The 25,000-nt window shown below is 39.9% G+C and overlaps 2 protein-coding genes across 2 annotated transcripts; both read left to right on the top strand.

The window, feature by feature from the left end:
• Positions 1-2,463: 2,463 nt before the first annotated feature.
• LOC308103593 (uncharacterized protein) lies at positions 2,464-7,680 on the top strand. Its single transcript, XM_080453655.1, has 6 exons — positions 2,464-2,620; positions 3,140-3,207; positions 3,863-4,029; positions 4,266-4,325; positions 4,927-5,046; positions 5,424-7,680. Coding segments are annotated over exons 2-6 (480 nt in total). The 5' UTR covers positions 2,464-2,620; positions 3,140-3,206; the 3' UTR covers positions 5,556-7,680.
• Positions 7,681-8,894: 1,214 nt separating this feature from the next.
• On the top strand, positions 8,895-15,686 carry LOC308103539 (uncharacterized protein). The gene is made up of 7 exons (XM_080453556.1): positions 8,895-9,637; positions 10,751-10,944; positions 11,543-11,735; positions 11,970-12,727; positions 12,889-13,005; positions 13,209-13,433; positions 14,138-15,686. The coding sequence occupies exons 5-7, from the start codon at positions 13,002-13,004 to the stop codon at positions 14,902-14,904; spliced, it is 996 nt and encodes a 331-aa protein (XP_080309682.1). The 5' UTR covers positions 8,895-9,637; positions 10,751-10,944; positions 11,543-11,735; positions 11,970-12,727; positions 12,889-13,001; the 3' UTR covers positions 14,905-15,686.
• The last annotated feature ends 9,314 nt before the right edge of the window (positions 15,687-25,000 follow it).

Genomic DNA, 25,000 nt, shown 5'->3' with positions numbered 1-25,000 from the left:
TCTGAGTCATTGACTAAATGACTCAAATTAAATAACTTATGTCTCAGCAATCTCTAGTAGAATGTGTCCATGCATTCAACTTCAGTAGACTTGACTACTGTAATTGTGTCTACATGCCTCCCTAAAAAAAATATCCACTACAGCTTTCTTTTAAATCAAAGCTAAAGCTGTTTTAACTAAAATGTATTTAAATCATTCTTCTGCACTGTAATTTTACTCTCTTATGGTTAAGTTTTTGTTCCACTTTTATTATATTCAAATGTCCTTTCATAATGTGTTCACACAGTTTCTTAATTTTGCTATATTGATGTCTTAATGCTTAATGTTTCGTGTAAAGCCCTTGAATTGGCTTCCCTTGCCTTACAACAAATAATACCTTACACCTTCCTTCTGGAAAGCAGGTGTGACCGAGTGGAATTTCCCACAAGAGAAATGAAGTGCAATGACGCATACAGTAGCATGAGAGAAAAGATCTGCCTTATTGAGCTGAAGCCAAAAAGCTTCATTCACACATGACTGGGCCAGACATTGGTTTCTCCGAGGAAAGGGGGTGTGAAAAAAAACATTTCAGCCAGTTCATGTATAGTGCAAATTGTCAGGGTGATTAATGACACACAGTAAAAAGCGTTCATTTATTGGTATTTTACAGTCTGTGTATGATCAGGGGTGGGAAAAGTGTGAAGGCTACACTTAAAAGTAAAAGTATAGTAGAGACACCCCACTACACTAGAAAATGACTCTGTTAAAAGTGTACGTCACCCATTAGAATACCACTTGAGTACGTCCTGAAGTATGATATTACCTGTCCAAAAGTGTCAAAAGTAATTATCTGATATTAAATGCTCAAAAGTAAAAATCTGCCAGTCAGTGTACTATATTACAGTTCAGTGCTGTATGCAGTGTACTGTACACACATCCCACATGGAATGTTGTGCATGCAGTGTAGCCCCAGGATACTGGTGGTGTTGCCTCACACCCCGTTTAGAGTTACACAATGTGTGTTGTCTTGTCTGCAACGATACATTCATTACCCTACTTAAAAGGCATTTCCCCCCCCCTGAAATGACACCTCTATGTGCAGGCTGGAAGAAGACACCCACCCAGGTTTGACAAATGCATTCTTTAGCATGCAGGTGCAAGGGGGGGGGGGGGCACACACAGGAATGACCACACATGGTTGGTCTACCTTCTTCCTTTTGCAATACCCTCGTTTATCCTATATTTTCTTTTCAGTATAATCTTGCTTTTCATTTCAGTGCACTTTAGTTTTTTAGTCAAATTGAGATTGAAATCTCCTTTACAAGACTTGGCCTAGTAAAGAAGTACATCAGGTAAACAGCTATGCCTACAAAACTATACTCGAGGCTCGGATCGCTGGCCTATCGGTCCGGGCATCTAGGCTCTAAAAGTAGCCTGACAGCGCGTTGCGGGTTCGAGTCCCGTTGCCGACGACCTTTGCTGCGAGTCTCTCCCCGTCTCTCTCTTTCTCCTGTCTATCTTCACTTAATAACTATCAATAAAGGCAGAAAAGCTTAAAACAAATATATATAATTAAAGGGAAAAAGAACAAAACATTCAATCATTATTGATGAAAACAATTGCAGTTATCAACCAGTAAGGTCTCTCAAAAGTGAGGTCCGGGGACCCCAGGGGTCCTTGAGGGGGTTCCCAGCAAAGTGATTGATAGTTAGGAACCAAATGGACCCGTACACGTCTGTAACTCCAAGAGTGTACAAATGGAACCAAATGCAGGTCTATTTGGTTCCATCTGTACTTGGGGTTATGGAGGTCCATGGCCTATACACAAACCGAGGGTCCTTGAAATTAAAAAAAAGTTTGATTGCCAATGGCATATATCATGCACTGTTTTAAAACTGTACATTTTAATATTTTCATTTTGTATGGTTGTTTGTTGCACTGACGTTTGTCCAGTTGTGTGAGTGTTGAATGTTTAATGGACCACAATGGAAACAAGTCTTTTTTGTGTCTCATCCATTTTCTTTTAACTCGTTGTACTGCTGTAGGTACTTACAAATAATCATAATAATAAAATATTCAATCAACCAATCAAACTTCACAATAATATGATTGTCCTCATGCTGCAACAAAGCAACAGGCTATAAGTAATTTAAATGGAAGCTGGTGACGCACACTTTTCACTTAATGAATTGCTTCAGTTCACCTGTTTCAAAATGTAGTTTCTAAAAGTGTGTGTGTGTGTGTGTGTGTGTGTGTGTGTGTGTGTGTGTGTGTGTGTGTGTGTGTGTGTGTGTGTGTGTGTGTGTGTGTGTGTGTGTGTGTGTGTGTGTGTGTGTGTGTGTGTGTGTGTGTGTGTGTGTGTGCGCGCGTGTGTGTGTGAAAGAGACATTCACAGTAGCCAGCTTGTATGGACACGCTTAAAGTCAATGATTCATAATGAGTGTGAACTGAGTCAATAACATTAGTGAAAGCTCTCATGGTCATAACAAGTTTTCCTAGGATGCCCATCTAGTAGCATAATTATGCTGGGCTGGGATGTACGGTAGCAGCAATCCTACCATATATAAACCCTGGGATATGTCTCACATGGTACCACAAACACCAAGAACCCTAACAGCAAACCAAGTCATCATAGACTCAGGTAAGTGTGGACTCTATACTGCACTATATAGGCTACAACACATACGCTGTCGGGCAAAAACCTTGTGTCTTCATAGTTCAACCTTTTATGTTTTTTTTGTAAATGAATGGCCAACTTCATTGTATGACAGTGTCACGCAAAAATAGCCTATCTACAAGCTCACACCGCGATATGAGTTTGTAGATCTGCAATTTTTGCTACTTTTGAAAAATGTTTAAGTTAAAGGTAAAGTGGTTAAGTAAAAATATTTGACCAATGAAAAGTATTAACACAAGCTTGTGACTAAATAATAACTGCATTGGACCAAGTGGAACACAGGTTATTTCTTCTTTTTACATTTCCTGAAAAGTAACAGTTTTTGATATAGAGGTTTTTTTTTTATAGAGGGGGGGTTAGCACGCAGAACATAGTTTGTTCTTCTGTTACTGCTCTTTTGGTTCAAATCCACCCATCTGGTGGGTCAGTAAAAAGTTCAAGTGTCATTAATTCAAATGTAACATGTCACTCCTCTAACCACAGAAAAAGGCAACGATAATCAGAGGAGAAAATCCAGTTTGAGTGAGAACAAAACAGAACTAAGCCAAAAAGTAAGTTGCTCTTTTCATTAACATTTTACTTTGATTTATTTAAGTGTTGCTGCATTATAAACATTATGGTGACTTCAAAATAATAGGCTACTGACAGATTGTAACTGAATCAGATGCTAAAATATATAATTCCATGACAAGGATTTTTAACGTGCCAGCAAATAAATACAAAAATAAATAAATAGCACAAGGACTTGTGTAAACGGTCGTTTTTTCCACTGGATGATTTGATTGATATTTCTACCGAGAATCCTTGGGAATGGCTAAAATATTCTATTCAAACAAATGTTTGGGAAAACGTTCTGTCAAATAATTGTAGTGGTGTAAAAAGTACAATATTTGCCTCTGAGACGTAGTGGGGTAGTTACCAGTAATCGAAATTATCATGAACAATAGATTTTTTACAATTGACTAAATTGATTAGTTTGAATAACCACTAAACCCTGTATTATACTTCGCTGTATAACGGTGGTGTACAAAAATAGCCGAACTAAAAGCTTGTGAACATGACAACTTTGCTATTTTCACTATATATAAATGTATTTGAATAATTGTTCATGAATCGTAATCGAGGCAAAATTTTGAAATAAGCGTGATATTGATTTGAAGTCATATCGCCCTGCCCTAATCTCTTCATTATTCTATTGTTTTGCAGTGTATCTCAGCTGTCTGTCAGTGCTGCTGTTGTTGGCCTGCTCAGTGCCAGGGAAGGCTCTTCCGCTCACGAATGGCTGGGAAGCGGATGAGATTGCAGATTTCAACAGCATTGTTAACAAACTCGAGAGTGGACTGATAATGTACCGGAAAGAACTGCAAAGAGAGGTAGGCCTAATAGGCAAAGATGTGGAATGTGCATTAAATACTAAATGAATAAATCTATATGTATGCTGATATCTGTGCTTTTTTAATGTGTGTTGAACAATCCTATAACACAAAAGAGCCAAAGAAAAGTCATTATTGAGACTAATTTTCCAAATACAGTTCCATGCATGGCTTACGATATTAATTCATTTCTCTTTCTTTCTTTCTTTCTCCCTTCTTTCCTTTCTTCTTCCCAGCTGAAGGTGGCTGATGAAGAGATAACTACCTGTCCAAATAAAACACTGGATGACACACTGGTAGGATATGAAAACTAGCCCAGTTGAATTTCTATCCAATCTTTACCCTTAATACTAAGAAACCCAAAACACTGAAATGTCAGACACATGTGTGACTGTCAAGTAGCCTATGATGTATGATTTATACATTTACACCAGTGGTTTCCAACATTTTCTGGATCAGGGCCCACTTAAAAATCTCAAAAGCGTTCCTGGCCCACCCATCTGACTACTTAACACGGCTGCAGTGTTAAGTGGTCAAATGGGTGGACCGCGTGCATAATCCAGCTTGGATCAATGGAACTGACATAGGATATATAATAACATAGTTCTAATTGTGTAAAAAAATAAATATATATATATATATATATATATATATATATATATATATATATACACACACACACACACACACACACACACACACACACACACACACACACACACACATATATATATATACACACATAATTTATATATAGCCTATTATTCTTTTATCATAATAACAATTCTTAGCGTTTTGCCAATTATTTGGGGGCCCACTTGCCATGCCCTCGTCACCCTTGTTTCTGTAACTTCTAATCAGAAAAACTCTCTCTGTCTCTTTTTCTCTCATGTAAAGGCTGGAAAGAGAATGGCAGAGTATCAGAAATGTATAGAGTCTGCTCGGCAGTTCAGCACTAAGGCCAAGGAGTTGAAACAAAACATTATTGACCTCAACTTGGACCTCATCGACCATCTGGTGAATATGGGCTTCTTATCATCATTATAATGATTACTATGATGATATGAGTTTGATGATTATTATTATTACCACATATTCATTATTTCTAACAGATAGATGGATAGACTTTAAATCAGTGTGGTGTCATGATTCTATTATAGTTCTTGGATTTGAGAGTATATTTGAAGAAATAATCAGTTTACTGATGGATTTTTTTTTGTTTTCGGTGTGTGTGCATGTGTGCATGTATAAATGGATTTTGTGTGTGTGTGTGTGTGTGTGTGTGTGTGTGTGTGTGTGTGTGTGTGTGTGTGTGTGTGTGTGCGTGCGTGCGTGCGTGCGTGCGTGCGTGCGTGTGTGCGTGTGTGCGTGTGTGTGTGTGTGTGTGTGTGTAGGGTCCAGTATGGGACAATGTGGCGTGTCCAGTGGGTTTTTCCCTCCAGTCGCCAGACCCCGTCTCGTCTCGGATTGAATCTATAAAAATAGTGGACTGCTGGAAGCAGGAGATCTCGTCTATGAAGAAATAATGTGCAAACATGTACATAATGGCAACATACAGTACTCACACTCTACACTTATTTGGAAAATGCTGCTAAGAGACTGAGATAGAGGATTCATATACTGACTAGGACACTCCTAAAGTTGCATTAATAGCTATGTTGTAGAAGTGGATGGCAGATAGATCATGCAAGTGAGCAGGGATAACTTCTAGGTTATTCTTTACTGAACATTCTTCATCATGGCTAGTATGTCTTTTAGATTTAGACACTTCAGGTAAAGCAAACTTACAGTGACATCTAGTGGTGCAATAGGAACTATACTGAATGAATATAACAACCTGCACTCAGGTATAAAGCATTGTTCCTTGTCTCTATTCAATACTAATTTATAAATAACAAACAGAAACATCCACTCCTTTTTCACTGTGTCACTTTTTTCGTGTTTGCATCCTGAGAGCATCAACATCTTTTGTCAGTGTGCAAGCCTGTTCTGTTTATTCTGAGCTGTAATGCTGGCCTCTCACACCTGGCTTCAATTAACTACACAAGACTGCAAATACTGACTGGAAAATCATCTGTTGTTTTGACATCACTCCCCTACCTGTAAACTAATGGCAAAGTAAAATTGACATTGGAAATATTAGAAACGTTGACATTACTTTAGAGTCTAATGTATCTGATAATTATAGGTTTTAAATTGTATTTAAATGCAGTGGATATATTATGGCTTCTGTATCATAAGGTTAGAAGATGCGTGGCTTGTGAAGAATGTTTAATAGTTCAGTGACCATGGGGCTAAAGAATCGGTCAGAAGCTATGTTCACGTTTACATACTTCTCCCATTGGAATTGATTGACTCTTGACCTGCTTCTGGTCTCCTAAAGGGGCGACCACCCACGTCACACATATACGGGAAGAAAGCTGAGATGGACTGCCTTGCTTTTCTATTGTTTGTCTTGGGAGGTTAGTTGAGGTTCTCCCGCCTTCCAGGTTCCTGGCCCATTAGGCCTACTGTACTTGCCAAGACTAGCTCTGGCTCCACCCACACTCCTACCCATGACACCTTGCAGACCTTTGCCCTGCTACATGTGTGCACCTTGTAGCTGTTCCAGAGAGTGGTTGAATTTTGTGGTATTTGATTTTATTGTTTTTCTGAAAATATGAAAAGTTAATATTGTTTATTTGGGGTAATATACTGTATTGTATGTGTATGGTGATATAGTGCCTTCCACTATTCTCTGCATTGTGGCCTGCCAACCCGATCGTAACATTGCACGGATCCAGTGCACTTCATTCCGTGGATAGTCGCCTAGAAACCCAGAAATTGCGTGCATATGTACGGCGCTCCCTTTGTGACAAAACCATTTCGGAGGCGCGCAGTCTCAAGGGAAGTGTCGCCACGTAAGGGGCCACCGAGCGAGCTAAAGCGAGCGAGTTGCCGTCCCGAACGTTGCGACATTCCCTTGTGCCTACTCAGCGCCGTTTGAGTTATGTACCGATAGGCACAGAATCGTAATTTTTTTTGTGGGGACTGCTCTGCTTCCGGGTTTTTCCGGGTTGCGACTGGTTACGCCCACCGTGGGACTCGCCGTACATATGCACGCAATTTCGGGGTTTCTAGGCGACTATCCACGGAATGAAGTGCACTGGATCCGTGCAATGTTACGGTAATCTCTGGAGATCAGGCTGGGCCTGCTGTAGCAGATATCATGTGACACCAATCATGGCAGCATTGGGTTCACCTGTGTGAGCTTAGGTGCTGGTAATCAGAACAAACAGAGTTGAGTGAGGAGCTCTCTCTATGTCAAGAAGAAAATAAATATATAAAATGATTAAAAAAAGTACTAACACTCCTGAATATAACTGGGCAGAAGGCGCACACGGTATGTCTTTTGTTATGGGTTATCTTTGTATAAATTGTCACCGTTTATTTTGTGTTGTGTGTGTTTATGCAACTAAAAATGGACATTCATTTGTTATGTGGACATTTCATGGACATTTAAAAAGAAGACATCATGACTGTCAACAAGGACATTCATAATTCATGTTTAATTCATTGTGGTTAAAACATTGTATTTGTTTTATGTCATTTCTTTTACAGTTTTTCACGGTGTCTCTCTTGGGAGAAATAAAAAGCCCTAGTGACACAGAACATCAGTTGGAGCGTGGTTTACTCTGCCTCAGAAAAAGACAGTTGGGACAAGTCGAAATTTAGGAAATGGGGGTATGGAGGAAAATAGGGGAGGGTCATGCCATTTTAAATTTAGTCCGAGGGAGGGTCAACTAATTTTACTTTGAGTCCAAGGGAGGGTCATGCAATTTTGAATTAATAAAATAGTCCGGGTTTTTATATTTATTTTTTACTACAGTTTTTCTGAATTCAGGAGAACTGTGATCAACACAACATCATCTACCCCTCCGTTTTTTCCTCAATGGTACTTCCCAACAACACCGGTTCCCATTGTTCCCCTTATGTGTCAATCATTGTGCTTGGCCTATCCAGACAGTGGGCGTGTTCAATATTTGGCCAATCAGTGACGCTCTTCTTGGTGACGACACCATTTTAGCTCGTTGTGGACAGCGTGCTCTCTCTGGTTGATGTAAACAGAACAACAAGTATGGCGTCGCACAACAGCCGGAGAACAAATGTCCGTAAGAAAAGCTATCCTCACAGAAATTTAAGAGTTTCGCTGCAGACTCTCTGCTGAGGAAAGTCTCATAAAAATTGAAAACGCAATAGAGGAGAACAAACGACAGCAAACTCAGAGGGGTAGCACTTTAAACGAACGTCCTATTAACAAACATTAATTAACAGTTAATAAACAACTTATTAACAGTTAATAAACTACTTATAAGATAGTTATTAACCTTATTCTGTGTTTATAAACGTTTATAAAGCCTTGAACGTCCTATTAACAAACATTAATTAACAAATAATAGACAACTTATTAAATACTTAACAGTTAATAAACTACTTATAAGATAGTTACTAACCTTATTCTGTGTTTATAAACGTTTATAAAGCATTGAACGTCCTATTAACAAACATGAATTAACAAATAATAGACAACTTATTAAATACTTATTAACAGTTAATAAACAACTTATAAGATAGTTATTAACCTTATTCTGTGTTTATAAACATTTATAAAGCATTATAAATACTATTAACACGACACTTATTAACAATAAATAAACAACTTATGAGATGCTTATAAACCTTAATATTCGTTTATAACTATCTTATAAGTAGTTTATTAACTGTTAATAAGTATTTAATAAGTTGTGTATTAACTGTTAATTAATGTTTGTTATTAGGACGTTCAAGGCTTTATAAACGTTTATAAACACAGAATAAGGTTAATAACTATCTTATAAGTAGTTTATTAACTGCTAATAAGTTGTTTATTAACTGTTAATTAATGTTTGTTAATAGGACGTTCGTTTAAAGTGCTACCCTCAGAGGAGTTAAACAAGTACTCCTGGAATTGCTACCCTGTGGGTGTGTTGATTTTGACTTTGGCTTCGAGTTCTGTGCTTTTTTCAATGGTCGACCAAAACAACACTATTTTCGGGATAGTCTCATAGACAAGACATCCGGCATCCCTGTTTTGATATACAGAGGGAAATCGGGTCAACAATTCATAATTTTAAACGATGGGAGTGTTGCACTGGAGAGCATTTTTCTTCACCTGGTTGAGGAGGATGAAGAACAGCACGAAGAATATGGAGAGGAAGTCCCTGGCTGAACTCGTACATCGTACCATTGACTCCATGGTCAATGAGTATGACAGAACGGTTTCCAAAGCCCTCTCTCAATATCTGCGGGTAAAAGGGACACACAATTTGGCATGACTTCCACCAGAGCTGCCAAGCTGTTGAGAGACCTTGAACAACGACTGGAGGCGTGGGAGGCCTGCAAATCTGAGGCGGAGGTTTCGGTCAACCAGAGGCTTGCTGACCGCATCAAGAGTCTGAAGACTAGAGTAGACGCTGCCACAGAGAAAATACAAGCTGTTGTAGGGAGATGGCCCCCAGAAAGAGTTGGCGATTTGGAGACAGAGAGATCCTCTCTGCAGGAGTCACTGGAGCATGTCAATAAATTAAAGGTAACATAATCTGTATACTGTTAATCACAATCCTTTGTGCAACTACAAATTTTTTTTTAATTGTATGTTTTAAATGGATCTACAAACACATTGTGAGCTAGATCAGCTATTCTCTGTTCATCATACAACAAAGTGTATATAGGGCTTAAGTGGTGAAGGCTGGCTCAATTTTTATGTGCACATATTCTGTATTAAACTTGTGGTGTTTTCATGTACAGTTGAAGGAGACACCGTACACAAAGCAGTGCTTCAGACAAGCTGTGAAGAGGAAGGCAGCTCAAATTGCAGATGATCAGCGGCTCAAAAAGAGCCAGAGGTGCAGGTCCCAAAACTATGGTGGATACTGAAGATGAGATTTGGTTGGCCAAGTGCATAGGTAAATGAAGTACATTATTTTAATCAGTTCAGGTGTGTGTGTGTGTGTGTGTGTGTGTGTGTGTGTGTGTGTGTGTGTGTGTGTGTGTGTGTGTGTGTGTGTGTGTGTGTGTGTGTGTGTGTGTGTGTGTGTGTGTGTGTGTGTGTGTGTGTGGACATCTGTGTAATCTGGGGATTTCTTTGGCTATTCAAAAATAGCAGATCTACAAGCTCATTGCGCAGCAAGTGCTGCGCTATGAGCTTGTAGATCTGCTATTTTTTGGAAGAATTGCTTTTTTTTTTAAAGTGAACATTTGTAACTCAAATCTTTGCTTCTGGGGGGTCCCTGGAACAAAACATTTCGAGATGGGGGTCCGCAGCCAAATACATATCTAAAAATGTTTTCTAAATCCTAACAGTATGTTGCTATATCAGTGGTGCTGCAACCTTTCCATGTCAAGGACCCCCAAAATGATATGTATTTGGCCGCGGACCCCCAGCTCAAAATATGTTGTTCCAGGGACCCTCCAGAAGCACAGATCTGAATTAAACATGTTCGCTTTAAAACACACATTTTAATCCCCAAAAATAGCAGATCTACAAGCTCATAGCACGGCACAGAGTGCCACGCTATGAGCTTGTATATGCTATTTTTGAATAGCCAAAGAAATCTAAAATGACACAAGATGCTTTTCCAGTCTAAATGGGTTAAAGCCAATGACTATCTTCTAAAATGTTTGGATTCACTCTTGTTTTCAGAGGACAAAACTACAGTTCATGGGCGCAGGCATGAAAGTGTTCTGTACACTCATCATAGAGTGAAGAACAGGGATCTGCTGAGACTGGCAAACTTCAGAAGGGAGAAATATGGACTTCCACTGATTCGAGCTGTGTCCACTGTCACATCAAGGGCAAGACCAACACGCCTGCGATCCCTCCAAAGCAAGAGACATGTAAGTATTTCAGAATGAGATTTATGCGTGTAGTGTGCAATATTCATTAGTGACAAAAAAATATCCAATCTAAAAGCTCACAATGCTTTGCAACACAACATGTTATGAGTTTGTAGATAGACTATTTTTGCCAAAGACATTTGGTGCAGAGTTAAAAGTGGGGTCCAGGAACCCCCAGCTTTCTTTCAGGAGATTCCAAATTGACCCCTACAGGTCTGTAACTCAAACATGAACTCATAAGGGTCCATTTGGTCACTGGTTTAGCATTATCATAGCCATCATCACTATCTGACTGTCTAGGGTCCTCAAACGGGCTTAATGCATGTGGATGAATGTAACAACTCTTTGTGTAATTATGGTAATCTGTGGAAAGTATGTCAACTTTCAGGTTTACTGCTGAACTTGGGTGATTTTTGCCCCTTTGCCCAATGTCATAACAATGATTAACGAGTTGTGGAGTGTTCATTAACATTTATATTGCAGGAAAGTTATATATTGATTAATACCACTGTTGTTCATCTGAAATATCTGTCATGTCTCAATGATTATTACGGTTTAGAGATGGCATCTTAATGTTTTCATACAATGTCTTCCACAGAAAGGTCAAGGATTGTGGTGCTCTAAGAAGCCTCCTAAAACAGAGGAACGAGACAACGAATGCACACACCATCAGAGGAAGCATGTTGCGCTCGCCAAGGAACATCTGTTCGGAGTTGAGGCCGGGGAAAGAAGAAAGTTTGGTTTGGCCATCAGCATGGATGACAAAGCGTACCTACGACCTGGAACTTCAGGTTTGTTTTAGTTATTTCATCATGTTGAATGTTCTCTGTAGTATGTACTGTGTCTGAAATGAATAATCTATTGTGCTTTTCTTTTCTTTATTAAAACAATACAACAATGCACATTTGATGATATATTGACATCTGTGTATCTGAAGTGTCAACACGGTGTCAACGTGACACTGTGTGTTTTGTGTAAATGTGATGGTGTCTGAGTGAATAACACAATTGTTCGTGTTTTCACAGAGGGCTTCACTGGGTCAAGGCATCAGTCAATTCTGCAGCCTACAGATGAACAACTTGCTAGAAGACTGCCAACTCATGACTTCCCTGAGCCGTCGATGTATGTCACACCCTCTGCCTTCCGTGTACTGAAGAAAGAACCTTCGGAAATGGAGTCTCGTACCTTGATTTCCTCCGAAGATTCCAGTATGGCAGTGATCCACCCAAAGGCCTACGTTGGAACCCATGGGACAACATGGGCATCGAATTACATGCGTCTCAGACGGGAATGTCCTGTTGACTTTGAAGTGCCTAGCAGTAGCACCGTTATCCATCAGGAGATACGAAAGCTCTTCTGCAGGAACAGAGATGCGACGAAGTATTTCCTTGACGCAGCAATGGAAGCCGATGTAATGTGTGTTACAAAGAAGGCAGACTGCCCTTTTAGGTCATATACCGGCTTACAGTTGGAATCTTTTAAATCACAACTGAAGCAAGGCACACATGACTGGTTAGAAGTAAATGACAGCCTGTCTGCTGCAGACATTGCATTTGGGACTGACGTTGTCAATCAGGTGTCTGTTGTTGTTAATGCAGTTGAGGCGGCCATTACTGCCTTGTCTTCCTGTTCAGGAAAGAAGATGTGGAACTGCTACAAGAAAATCATACAGTCCTGCCACGCCGTGCTGCAACTTCAGGATAGTACTCCGATGCCCACCGCCTGTCCTCAGATCATTGAGCTAACAGATGCCGGACCTGGAGTAGGGGTGTCAAATTTTTAGGTATGTTTCACTCTGTCAATATTGTTCAGAACTCAAAAGATTCATGTACCAAGATGACAGTATATAACATGTTGTAGAAAATAGTAACTGAAAAAGAATATTGATAAAATACTGTATACTGTACATTGTGACTAAACCCTAAACTGCGATCTTGTTTTTAGGTACGTTTCAGAGCAGCGGAAAGAGTTCGCATTCATTCAACGGACCTGCTGTGTCGCATTCACAGAGCCCGGGAGGATCCGGGCAAAACGAAGCAGAGTGGTTGAATGCATCGATGGGTAAATAACAACTTTTCTGTTGTAAGACACAAGTACATCAGATGCAACATTGACACTGTTAGTTTACATTATACACTACACATTCTTCACAAAAATGTTCAATTTACACTTTAGGCGTTTAGCAGAAGCTCTTAATCCAGAGAGGCTTACAGTAAGTCAATCTATCCAACTTCCATGGTTCATTTCAAATTTTTGATTCTCAGGTGAAGCGATCTGTGACGGAGGTGCAATCCAGTGGCAGACCTTTTCTGACACGCATGGTTTGTCAGGAACTGATACCTCCATGATGACGATGTCAGACCTTGCAGATCATGCAGAGAAGATGATGGAAAAGAACGCATGGGCTGTCACAGAAGAAGTCAGACTCCGCATTGACAAGTCACCTGCACCATCTGGATTCACCAGAGCATTTACTGTGGAAAAAACAGGTACTGTGTGTGTGTCTGTCTGTGTCTGTCTGTCTGTCTTGTCTGTCTGTCTGTGCTAATGACAGTTGTGTAGGCCATAGTTACTTTCAAAAGGTTGAAAGTTTCTTTGACACTCATTTTGAGATTGGTGAACTATACATGGAGTACCTGAAGGGAAGTTGCAATGGTGAGTTTGCACAGTGTTGGTGAGTGGGATGAGCTCCGTACTTTCTGCCGAAAATGGTCGATCTACAAGGTTGCAACATGTTGTGAGATTATAGATGGCAGGTATTAACAATGGATTGAATGTACAGTAACAATAATGACCGAGCTATTGTAGTTGATACTAAAATAGACTGAAATTACTGTCCTATGGTTTGCAACAGCGGCCATTAAAACCAGCACTCACCGCTATTTTCCTCTGAGTCTGACTCACTGATCGTTAACACGCACATTATCATGTGCATTATGCGCACATTATCAAGTTGATTCTAATCACTGTCTGATTTAGTGTAAGCTACTCAAACAAGTGTTTTAGTGTAACACTTGTGATTTAGTGTAAGCTACTCAAACAAGCTCAAACAAGCATTAACATAGGCTTTAATAGGAACACTTGTTCCCCCAGAATAGGAATGCTAGGCTTCAATTTTATACTTTATGTAGATAATATGTATTGCATTTAAAGAGAACATATGCTGATGTATCCTTTTTTTCTCATTCCACAGTATCCGGAGGGACTTTCTGTGACTTCTGCGCCTCAAATCCCCTCTCTAGTCCACCAATAGGAAGGATCCCCAGACCGTATCCAGACCACCAAAGACTTCCAGAGTTGAAGTATCGCCCGTACAACACAACTCCGATTGCTGATCGGCCACCAGATGACTTTCATCCACGAGCTCAACTTAAGAAGGCGTTTGGACGGCGAGAAGTGCAGCTTGACAATCCTGTGTCCATCTCTGAGTTCTCGCAGAAGTTTGTGGTCTCTGAGCATAGCGTTTGTGAATATGTACAACATATAGAACATATTAAAATGATGAAGACTAAGAGATCTGAGGAAAGAGAGCACAGAAAAGGTCAGGCAGATGAGAATACTTATGATGATTATGATTGGGAGGACCTATACAGACAAGACCAGTTGTCTAAACTTAGAGTGTCGGAGTTGGACAAATACTTGTCCAAGCATGCTTTGCAGCAACATGGTAAGAAGAGCATCAAACTGGAGATAGTGGGAGCTCACATAGGAAAAAGAGTTTGCTCAAATGTTCTCAGTGGCCTTGCAGCTCTTCCAGCAGATGACTGCTCCTCTTCCTCTGAGTCCGAGGTGGACTTTTCTGGTGACGAAAGTGAAGATGAGGTCATTCTGGAGATAGATGGTGATGATAGTATAGCTACCAGCAACACCACTGAAAACGACACTGCTGTCAATGAGGTGTCACGATTTGGTAGGACGAGAAAGAGGGTAGATAACCCAGATTATCTTTATACATTTTGAATCAATTAAATGGACTAACTTTTAGCTTTTTAGAGAACACTTCCTTTTTTGGTACTTTTTTAGCATGATATCACTCAGCAAAATATAGATAGGCTCTTGGTGCACACATGTGTAAGACCCTCATTATTGCACTGTATGATTGCTACTGTATAGGTTTGGAAATGTGGTAAAGTTTTTCTAAATTCATTTTTGAAAATGTGTGGGAACCCTGCCTATTAAGCACATAGTTACACACATGTACCGTATGTTCCTTTGGTCTATTATCTGTACTTTTATCCATTTTAAGGCTGGCTCTGAAAGCTGCACTCTGCATTTGTGCAAATGGCTAATAGAAGTCTGTCTATAAAGCATTTGTCCAGTAATCACTTAAGTTGGACCACTCACCGCCACCATTACATGACATATACTTTCCACAGATTACCATCATCACATAAAGAGTTGTTTCATTCACCCACATGTTAATGTCTGTTTGAGGAGACTAGCCAGTCAGACAGTGATGGCTATGATAATGTGATGATGCTAAACCAGTGTTCCTCAAACATTTTGATTTCAAGGACCCCTGTAACTGAAAGTAGACAAATGGACCATGGTTGAGTTACAGATGTGTTTATTCTCTTAATGAAACTGCAGGGTGGGCAGTGCAGTTTTATATTCTAAGAATACGGTTGCAACAAAAAAAGAGCACTTTGTAATTGCATTGTATTATATTTAACACTGAACTTGTGTCATAACAGTATTTGCCTCAATTGTCAGATCAGAGTAATTAAAAAAAGATTAAGACCTTGGAAAGCATCTGTCATTTTAAGATTTCTTTGGCTATTCAAAAATAGCAGATATACAAGCTCATAGCACGGCACCGAGTTGCCGCGCTATAGTCCATATTCACACGGTGGCCATTTTGGAATTTAACATTGCGTTGCTGTGGCAACTGGGGTGGCATTTCATTGACTTAATGGCAATATGGCTGCCGTGTGAATATGGTCTATGAGCTTGTAGATCTGCTATTTTTTGAAAAGTCATGAAATGTGTGCAAATCTTTGAATATATGTGTTTTAAAGCGAACATCTTTACTCAAATTTTTGCTTCTGGGGATTCTACAAATGTCTTCTAAATCCTAACAGTTTTTTGAAAATAAATTGTTGCTATAGTCAGTGGTTCTCAAACTTTTTCATGTCAAGACCACTCAAAATGATAGGTACATGGCCGCGGACCCCCGCCTCAAAATGTAGTTCCAGGGACCCCCAGAAGTAAATATTTGAGATTTTCTAAAATTGCAGGTCTTCAAGATCATATACAAGCTCATAGCGCGCTATGAGCTTGTATAGCTGCTATTTTTTTAATAGCAAAAGTATAAAATAATGATTTATGTGGTTACATAGATGACACATGGGGCTACAGCAGTGTCCAGGGTCACTCCCTGGTGAGCTGGCCATAACTCTGATTATTGCTTTGATCATTTGCCTCTAAACAAGAACTAGCAGCGAAATGTTGTGCTATAAAACAATACTGTCTCAGACAGTTAACGTACACATTGCAGCAGTGTTAAATCAAAAGTGCAAAGAAGAGGCATAGATTGGAGGTCACTGGTCTGTTTTTTTTTTTTATGTTTTGTTCATCATATTGACTCTTCCTGACACTTCCTCATCAAAGCAGCCTGCTTTGAGGAGAGCTGCCAGTTCTGGGGTGAACTCCATGTCCTCCCAAGACATCCGATTCAAGCTCTGTCATGGTCGGTTGTGGCAAACCGGTATCAATGGGGGCATACATTGCCTGGTGCGTCTGACCCCCAAGACTGCGGAAAATGATAGCAGCCCTCACATGAAAATGGCAGTCTACAGAAGCACAGTCTCCTGTGCACTCTGCATGTAGACTCCGATGACCTACAAGACACAAGAAATGTAAATGTCATATGTAGCAAAAACAGAGGTGTTTACACAATGAAAGTCGCACTTTGCTTTACAGCAGGCACACTTAAAAAAAACAAGTACATATCAAGAACAAGCTAACCTTCCCCCTCAGTGATCTCCACACTCTGCAGCAGGCTGTACAGGTAGGTTCCCTGCAGCTGGTTCATCGCTGCTATCTTTTGAACGACCACCATGTCAGCTGTGATGCTGACATCTGGAGAGGCCTCAGGGAAAAGGTCCTGCATAGATGGATGGATTTATTTATGTATTTATTGATGTATTTAAGTACGTATGTGTTATTAATCCTGCAGTGGAATTGTTGTTGCACTATATGCAGTATGCATCATGAATCATGATACCAAGTACAGCAACACAGCAATTGATATCTACACAGTTACACATCAGTACAGTATACATCAGTACAATACCTGTATCAGTTCTTGCTCACGCCTCTTCCTCCGCTGGGCCCTCTTCTTCATCGTCTTCCTCTTGTGTTGTTTTTTCATTCTGTTGAGGCTTGATGGGCCACTATCCTCACATGTAAAGAATGTCTGCAGTCTTTGCAGTGCGGCATCCTGCTTTTTCATAGCACTCTGTGCACACTGCACAGGAGAGGAGACTCTTAATCCTGGCCTTCATTGTGGCATTGAATGCTGCCTTGCTTGCCTGCCCTGGCCTCAGATGCAGCCCATCCTTTTTGAAGAGAGAGTTGTCATGCTCCTCTTAAAGGTTCGATGACATTCATTTTCACTTTTTTTATTTTTTATGTTTTTTTTGGGGTTTTATGACCTCAATTACACCCAAAAAATCTGAACTTTGGACATTCAGTGGATTTTCTGTGGTCTGGGGTTTTCTGAATAATTAGGCTGAAAAGTAATCTGAGCTTGGCCCTTCGACAGTGAGGTCACAGTCGATTAATCCCGCCCACTCTCCTCCTCGCCCCTCCCCTCCCCTATCCTTTCCTTTGGGGGGGGCGGAGCAGAGGCGATGATTGACAGGCAAAATCCCTCACCAGCGACAGCCGCAGGCAAAGATTTCTTTTTTCATTGCAGTTGAAAAGGCTTTAGAAATGTGAGACAAAAACACCTACAGTGAATCACTGGAGTGGAATTTTCAGTTAAAACTTTTTGTACACGTTTGAAGGACCAGGACAAAGACTCTGAATGTGGTGTAAACATGAATGTCATGATACCTTTAATCTCTCAAGAACAGAAGATAGTACAAACAGCAGAGGGCGCTATTTTTCATTCTCACTGGCTCTGGGTTCCCATATTGTGCTCCTCTATATGACTAATCTCTTCTCCAAGTCTTCCTTTAATGTTTTCAAGCTTATCTAGATTTTTCTGACAAGTGATAACATCATGCTTTCCCTTGATCTTGAATCCAGTGTGCAGAAAACGGCCACCAGCAGCAGGATTTGGGCCACATACAAATTCTATCATGTTTTCTACATGGTCCACTGTCTCTGTTACTTTGAAAGACCTATTTCTTTCTAGCATTAAGTCTTTCTGAAACAGTTTGTCATTGCAAACGGGATATGATGCCTCATAAAAAGGCTGGTAGCATTTTGTTGTGGAAAAGGGTATTTGCAGACTTGGGATGTGGAAGCCACCCAAGCGAAATCTTCCCTTTCTCTGGAAGCTGTGAAATGAAGAACAACCATTTGATTTTGATATAGGCCTACGGGTAAATCAAAGTGTCAAATAAAGTGTCACACAATTGAAAATTAAAATGTGTGTGTGTGTGTGTATATATATGTATATGTATATATATGTATGTGTATGTATATATGAATACAGTACACACACACACACACACACACACACACACACACACACACACACACACACACACACACACACACACACACACACACACACACACACACACACACACACACACACTCTCTAAATACATTATACATGTATTCTAATTCTTTGAAAACCAAGACAAGACATTTGTCTATTTTGTTCATGAGGGGGTGGGTCCACTGAAGGCAGAGAAATAATGATTCTAGACAAAATATGTGAGGTGTTTAGGAAAACAGCTCTCAACAGGAATTGCCCAAAACAGGTCAGTCACCTGATGACAAGCTCAGGTGAGTTTCAGTGATGTAATCAGAGTCACTGATGGCAGAAGACTAGTGTAGGAATTATGCCAAGGTACACCAGTCTTCTGAATCTATACCCTAGACTGCACTGCCATCCTTTGGCCAGTGTGTCATGCTATAAGAGTGCATAGCCATCTTTTGGCTAGAATAATTATTTCACTGCCTTCAGTGGAACCCCCCCATTTGGCTGGGTGGTTTATAACATTATTCTGTGGTCTGACAAAAATACATAATACTGCTTATGGCCTACTCATACTGGATTAGGCCTATATTGCATTACATTTTTATAGACTGTTATTTATGTATTTGTTTGTTTGTTTGCTTGTGTGTTTGCTCGTTTGTTTATTCATTCATTCATTTATGTATTTATTTATTAATAATAATAAGGGTAATAATAATTATTATTATTATTACATTATTTTCTTCTTGATTTTTAGGGGCTTCTTTAATTTACTTGTTTTAATTTGCTTTTATATGCCTCTATTGTTTTTTTTTATACATACAGTTTTTTTTATAAGACATGACATCAACAAGACATAACAATAAGACAAACAAACGCCAGACTATAATGCATGTTAAACATGAGTAATTAACCTATCATAATGAGGTACTCTATAGGCAAACAGAAACAGAATACAACAGAATACAACAGTTGGACACATTAACAATTGGGCTTGTACAAAACAAAGCAGTTACACAACAGAGTCGAGATGACCCGTGATAGGACCCCAGATGTATTTGAATGTTGCTAGACTGTCCTGTTTGTTGCAACATAGCCTCCCCAGGTGTATCAGTGTCAGTGACACAAACTCATTAAGCCATCTAGTAAAACAAGGAGCGATGGAAGTCTTCCACTCTGTTAAAATAATTCTCTTTGCTACAAGTGTACAAGCAGTGGTGGAAAAGGTACTCAAGTTTTTTACTTATTAAGTAAAAGTATCAATACTGCAGTGTAGAAATACTCTGTTACAAGTAAAAGTCCAGTAATCAAAATTTACTTGAGTAAAAGTACAAAAGTATTGGCATCAAAATATACTTAAAGTAACAAAAGTAAAAGTACTCATTATGCAAAATGAATAAAAATCTTTTGAAAATAGCAGATCTACAAGCTCACAATGCGTCTCATCGCGACACATTGTGAGCTTGTAGATCGGCTATTTTCAAATGGCCGAAATGTATATGGGCTGGCTGAAACGGTTCATGCATGTTTTGTATTAATAATAATCTAAATCTGCAAAGTAATTGGTAACTAAAGCTATAAAATAATTGTAGTGGAGTAAAAGTACAATATTTGCCTCTGAGATGTAGTGGAGTAGAAGTAAAAGTATTGAAAATGGGAAATAATAAAAAATCCTCAAAAGTGTATTTCAGTACAGTACTTGAGTAAATGTACCTAGTTACTTTACACCACTGGTACCAAGCATATAAGTCTGTTGGACAGAGTAAGGCAGAGCGAGAGAAGCTTCAGAGCAACCAAACAAGGTAGTTAGTGCATCAGGTTTGATATGAAAACCACATACTCTGCTATACCAAGCAAAAATGTTTTGCCAGAATAAAACAATCCTTGGGGAAGACCAGAAAGTGTGACCCAACGTGCCCTATAGGAGATGTTGCATCTGTCACAAGAATCGGAAACAGTTGGATACATTTTATTCATTTTAAACTTGTGCATGATAATCTGTGCATGACCTTGAACTGATGGACAAGCTGCAATCTGGCATTGACTGAGCCCGAGTGAATCCTCCTCAAACCCTCACTCCAGATCTCATCAGACAGTTCCACACCAATATCAGCTTCTCATGAGAACTTGATAGCCTATGATTTTTTTTACGGAATAGACAATTTAGAAAACAGTGAGACAAATTTGGATATTAGGTGATTAGAGTTAGGATGCTGTTTAAGTAAAGAATAAAAACAGTGTTCCTGACGTTTTCAAAATTATTGAAATTATTTTGTCTAACTTGTAAATAACGAAAAAAGTGGGCTTGTGGAAGAGAAAATGCTTCTTTCAGCTCAGTAAATGATGCAAAATGGTTATTTATACATAGATCTGAAAAAGATATCAGACCCTTTCCCTCCCAACATCTAAAAACTGTATTTGACTGAGATGGAATTAAATTAAGATTAAAACAAATAGTAGAGTGTACTGACAGTTCAGGAACTGAAAGCACTCTTTTTACCTGTTTAAAAATTTGTATTGAATTTGTCAGAACAAAATTGGCTCCCGCTGAATACCCTTTAGAGGAGAACAGGAGAGCTGAAAGAGAGCTATTCTTTACTGCCTGAGATTCGAACTGGGAGCAACAGAGGGGGTTTGGGGAAGCTGGTCTTGCCAGTAAATTAAAGCCCCGAGATTGGTTGCCCAATAATAGTGTTGGAATACAGGGTGGGAGAACCCCCCCCAGTAACCCAGTAACTTTTAAGGTAAGGTTTTTGTATATGAGTCTTTGAGATACAGTTGGTTTTATACCCCCAAATAAAATACATTATTGTAGAATCATTTAAAGAAAGACAATGAGAGCTTAATTGGGATGTTCTGAAATAAGTACATAAACCTGGGAAGGGAAACCATCTTAATTGCGTTCATGCGCATACATTATTTATGTATTATTAACAAACATTTTGACCCGATTTATTTTTTAATTTGTTTAGTTTTTCTTTTAGTTTTTTAGTTTTTCTAAATTTTAGAGTAGCCAATTATTTTTTACCCCCTCTTTCTCCCCAATGTTGTTGTTATATGCCAATTAATTCTTCCCCACACACATTTCTCTGCTGTCACTGCTGTCCAGTGAGGAGCCCCCACCGGGAGGACGTAGAGCCTTCATCCTTCTCCTACCACCCAACACTCCCTGCTGACAGGTGCCGCCCCAGCCTGTTGGAGTACGTGCAGTGATGACCAATATATCACCCTCCCCGACCAGCTTCCCTCCCCCGAACACGGGCCAATTGTGTTCGCATAGACGCCCGACAAAGCCAGATGCACCACGGTGGGTTCAAACCTACAACCTCCGTGGTGGTGGGCAGGGACTTTACCACTGCGCCCTAATAATATATACTTAATTATTTTTTTTAAAATCCTTTTCTTTTATTTCGTTTTTGTTTCTAAATACTTGGGGGCAAAAAAGTGTGGTCCTTCTAGGGGTTCATTAATGTTAAATAATCAAATTCCATTTAAAGATAGAAAGCCCATCTTTTGTCCAATAACTTGTCCTTTCCATTAATATTATAAATCACTTTCTCCATAGAGTACATGTCTTCCACTTTTTCCAGCCATCTATCCACCATGGATGGTTCCAATTAAGCCTTTCCAACCTCTTGTTGTTTGAGAGCTGTTATTCTAGAAATCCAAAAGATATATAATTCTCGATCCTTCTGTAAACCTTTTGGGGAGTGTTCCCAACAATATATTGTGTTTTTCTACAGCTCTCCCAAATATTTCTTCAATTATTTGTGAAACGTAACGTTTGACCAAAATGTTTGCATGTAAAGAAGAATTGTGTATGGTCAGCATTATTCTCTCCACATTCCCTCCGGCAGCTTGTTTAGTATGTACTTGGATATCGACAGAGGTGTTTGGAAATACCATATTCATCTTCCAAGCATATTCCTGCCAAAAAGGGGATCTTATATGATTGAAAATGTCTTTAAATATCTGATTCCACTCATTACCTTGTATAATTCTTTATCCCATTTGTCCATAATATGATCTAGATCTTCTCCTGAATTATTTGATAAATATATTGCCTGGAGGCAGTGACACCTGAAACTAGCTGAGGCTTCTCAACCGCACCAGGCCCAGTCTTTGGGCCTAGGCCTACGCTGGTAAGTTTAGGTCCGAGCCAGAATTTCTCTGTTTGTCATATCTTCATATCTTATCTGCAGTGGGCCACTGTGTGTGGCCCTCGTCTTTAAGTCTCGTCCTGAGTTGCTGCTTGCCTGCCTGCCTCCGCAACACCTTGACTGCATTATTTCTATTACAGTACATCTTTACTGGGCCCAGATTTCTCTGGCCTCCCCCAGCAATCCACCCCAATGGCGATGCCACGAACCTTGCCACCTGGCTGCGAGGGTTGCCACCACCTGTCCCAAAAGGTCGGAACTGGAGGACAGAGTTCTTGTCTAACAAGATAAACCAGGTGCACCTCAGCTACTTCACTTACTTGAGACCAAAGTCAAATTTTGCCCATTGCATATATTATAACATATAATCAATACATCACACATCAATAAAGTCTTATATCAGTTAGTCATTTTTTCTTCAGATCTTCCTCCTCTCTACGTCTCCCCTCTTCATTTTCTTTAAGAATTCTCTTGGGTCAGCAAAATGAGTAGGGGAAGCATTGTGGTGCAAAATCCTTGAGGGTTGTGCTGATGTATAGCATAGCCTATTCATAATAGAATATATATGTTACAGTATGATTGGAGAACCAGGACGATTGAAGAAAGCGCGCTCGTTTTTACCACCCACCTAGCAATTCTGTAGAAGCAACACTAGAGGGAGCCACAAGCCAGGCTTGTGCACAAACATATATGGCCACGACCACACACACACAGTCACACACAGTCACACACACACACACACACACACACACACACACACACACACACACACACACACACACACACACACACACACAAGTGCACACACACGCTCAAGCGCTCATGCTTTTACACACACACACACACACACACACACACACACACACACACAGTGATCCATGAAAAGAACTATTCTGTCCCTATCGGTTTACAACTCGAACGGCGCGGTGTCGACTCAGCAGAGCATCGGCCGGTCAGCACCTGGAGGCGCCTGGAGGCGCGAGGGCGCGCCTCCTCGGCCTCAAGCTCTGCTGAGTCGGCGCGCCTCCGTCATGGACAAGCGTGTGCGTGTGAACGCGTGTTCAGCGTTCCCCTAGCGTAGCTTCCTGGTTGCTTCCTGGTTGCTTCCTGGTTGCCTCGCGTAATAAACCCCCGCCTCGCAGCGCCGCGTCCTCCTTCTCCTCCTCGCGAGCCTTGCTAATAAACCCTGTCTCGAAAAGCCCCGCCTCGCCCCGTAGCCCCGTGCCTAAAAACGAGCGCTCTGTCTTCAATCGTACTGGTTCTCCAATCGTACTGTGACATATAGAATAGAATAGAATAATACAATATATAATCAACACATCACACATCTATAAAGTCTTACATCGATTTATTGTAAGATAAACAGAACGCAAGTTATTAGTTATCAGTTATCAGTGATGAGAATAGTTTCATTGGTCTGTAAGAGAAAGTGGGGAGAGGTACAATATCTACAAACCAACAAATATCAATCCAAAGACCTAAAGCTGAGTTTCAGAGGTGAGAATCAAGTTATATGATAAGTATCAAGCAAACCATGTTTTTCTTTTCTATTTTCTATCCCTTTTCATTTATTTATTTTTGCTGAACTAAAACATAACATTTTCCAAATATGAACCACATATATAAATTGATGTTTATTCTGATGTGGATTTCTTGACTTATCTCATTGAAGCTTAGTCATTCATTGGATGATGCACTTTTTTTTCTTTTTTTTCACTGTTGTAGCAGTCACTGCTGCAACCCCTAACAAACCCCCGACTAAACCCCCTACTAATGCACCAGCTGGGCCAAACACAAGTCCAGCAGTAAGTCCAGCAGTAAATCCATAAAGTCCATAATTCATGAATTTGTTTTTATTCTCAGCTGTTGTTCTTGCTTCTAGTTCATATTGTTCTTTCAACGATTGCATTGCTTCTTTCAGAGCATCTCCCTGGAGTGTATTCTTCAGTTTTTCCTCCTCTTCACGTCTCTTCTCTTCATTCTCTTTAAGAATTCTCTGTTTCTCTTCCTCTATTTCTTTCTCTGCCTTTTGGAACATCTCATTGGTGTAGTGGCTTCCTCCATTCTTCAACACCATGCTGTTGATTTTCTCCAGCAGCTCAGAGACCTGAGAGGGATCCTCGGCTTTGTTGTGGAAGACATGATAGCGACCCTCACATTTTCTGACTAATTCTTGTAGTTTTTCTGGACTCTTTTTCAAAAAGACTTCAACTGATTCGTCTTCAAGCTGGTCACCACC

This window comes from Gymnoscopelus braueri, assembly GCF_963280865.1.
Source record: "Gymnoscopelus braueri genome assembly, chromosome: 2".
Lineage (NCBI taxonomy): Eukaryota > Metazoa > Chordata > Actinopteri > Myctophiformes > Myctophidae > Gymnoscopelus > Gymnoscopelus braueri.
This window is presented reverse-complemented; position numbering and strand designations above follow the sequence as displayed.

Coding starts and splice junctions, on each gene's coding strand:
- LOC308103539 (XM_080453556.1), top strand. Junction 13,434..14,137: donor ATTTACTGTGGAAAAAACAG/GTACTGTGTGTG, acceptor CTCATTCCACAG/TATCCGGAGGGACTTTCTGT.
- LOC308103593 (XM_080453655.1), top strand. Junction 4,030..4,265: donor GGAAAGAACTGCAAAGAGAG/GTAGGCCTAATA, acceptor TCTTCTTCCCAG/CTGAAGGTGGCTGATGAAGA. Junction 5,047..5,423: donor TGGACCTCATCGACCATCTG/GTGAATATGGGC, acceptor GTGTGTGTGTAG/GGTCCAGTATGGGACAATGT.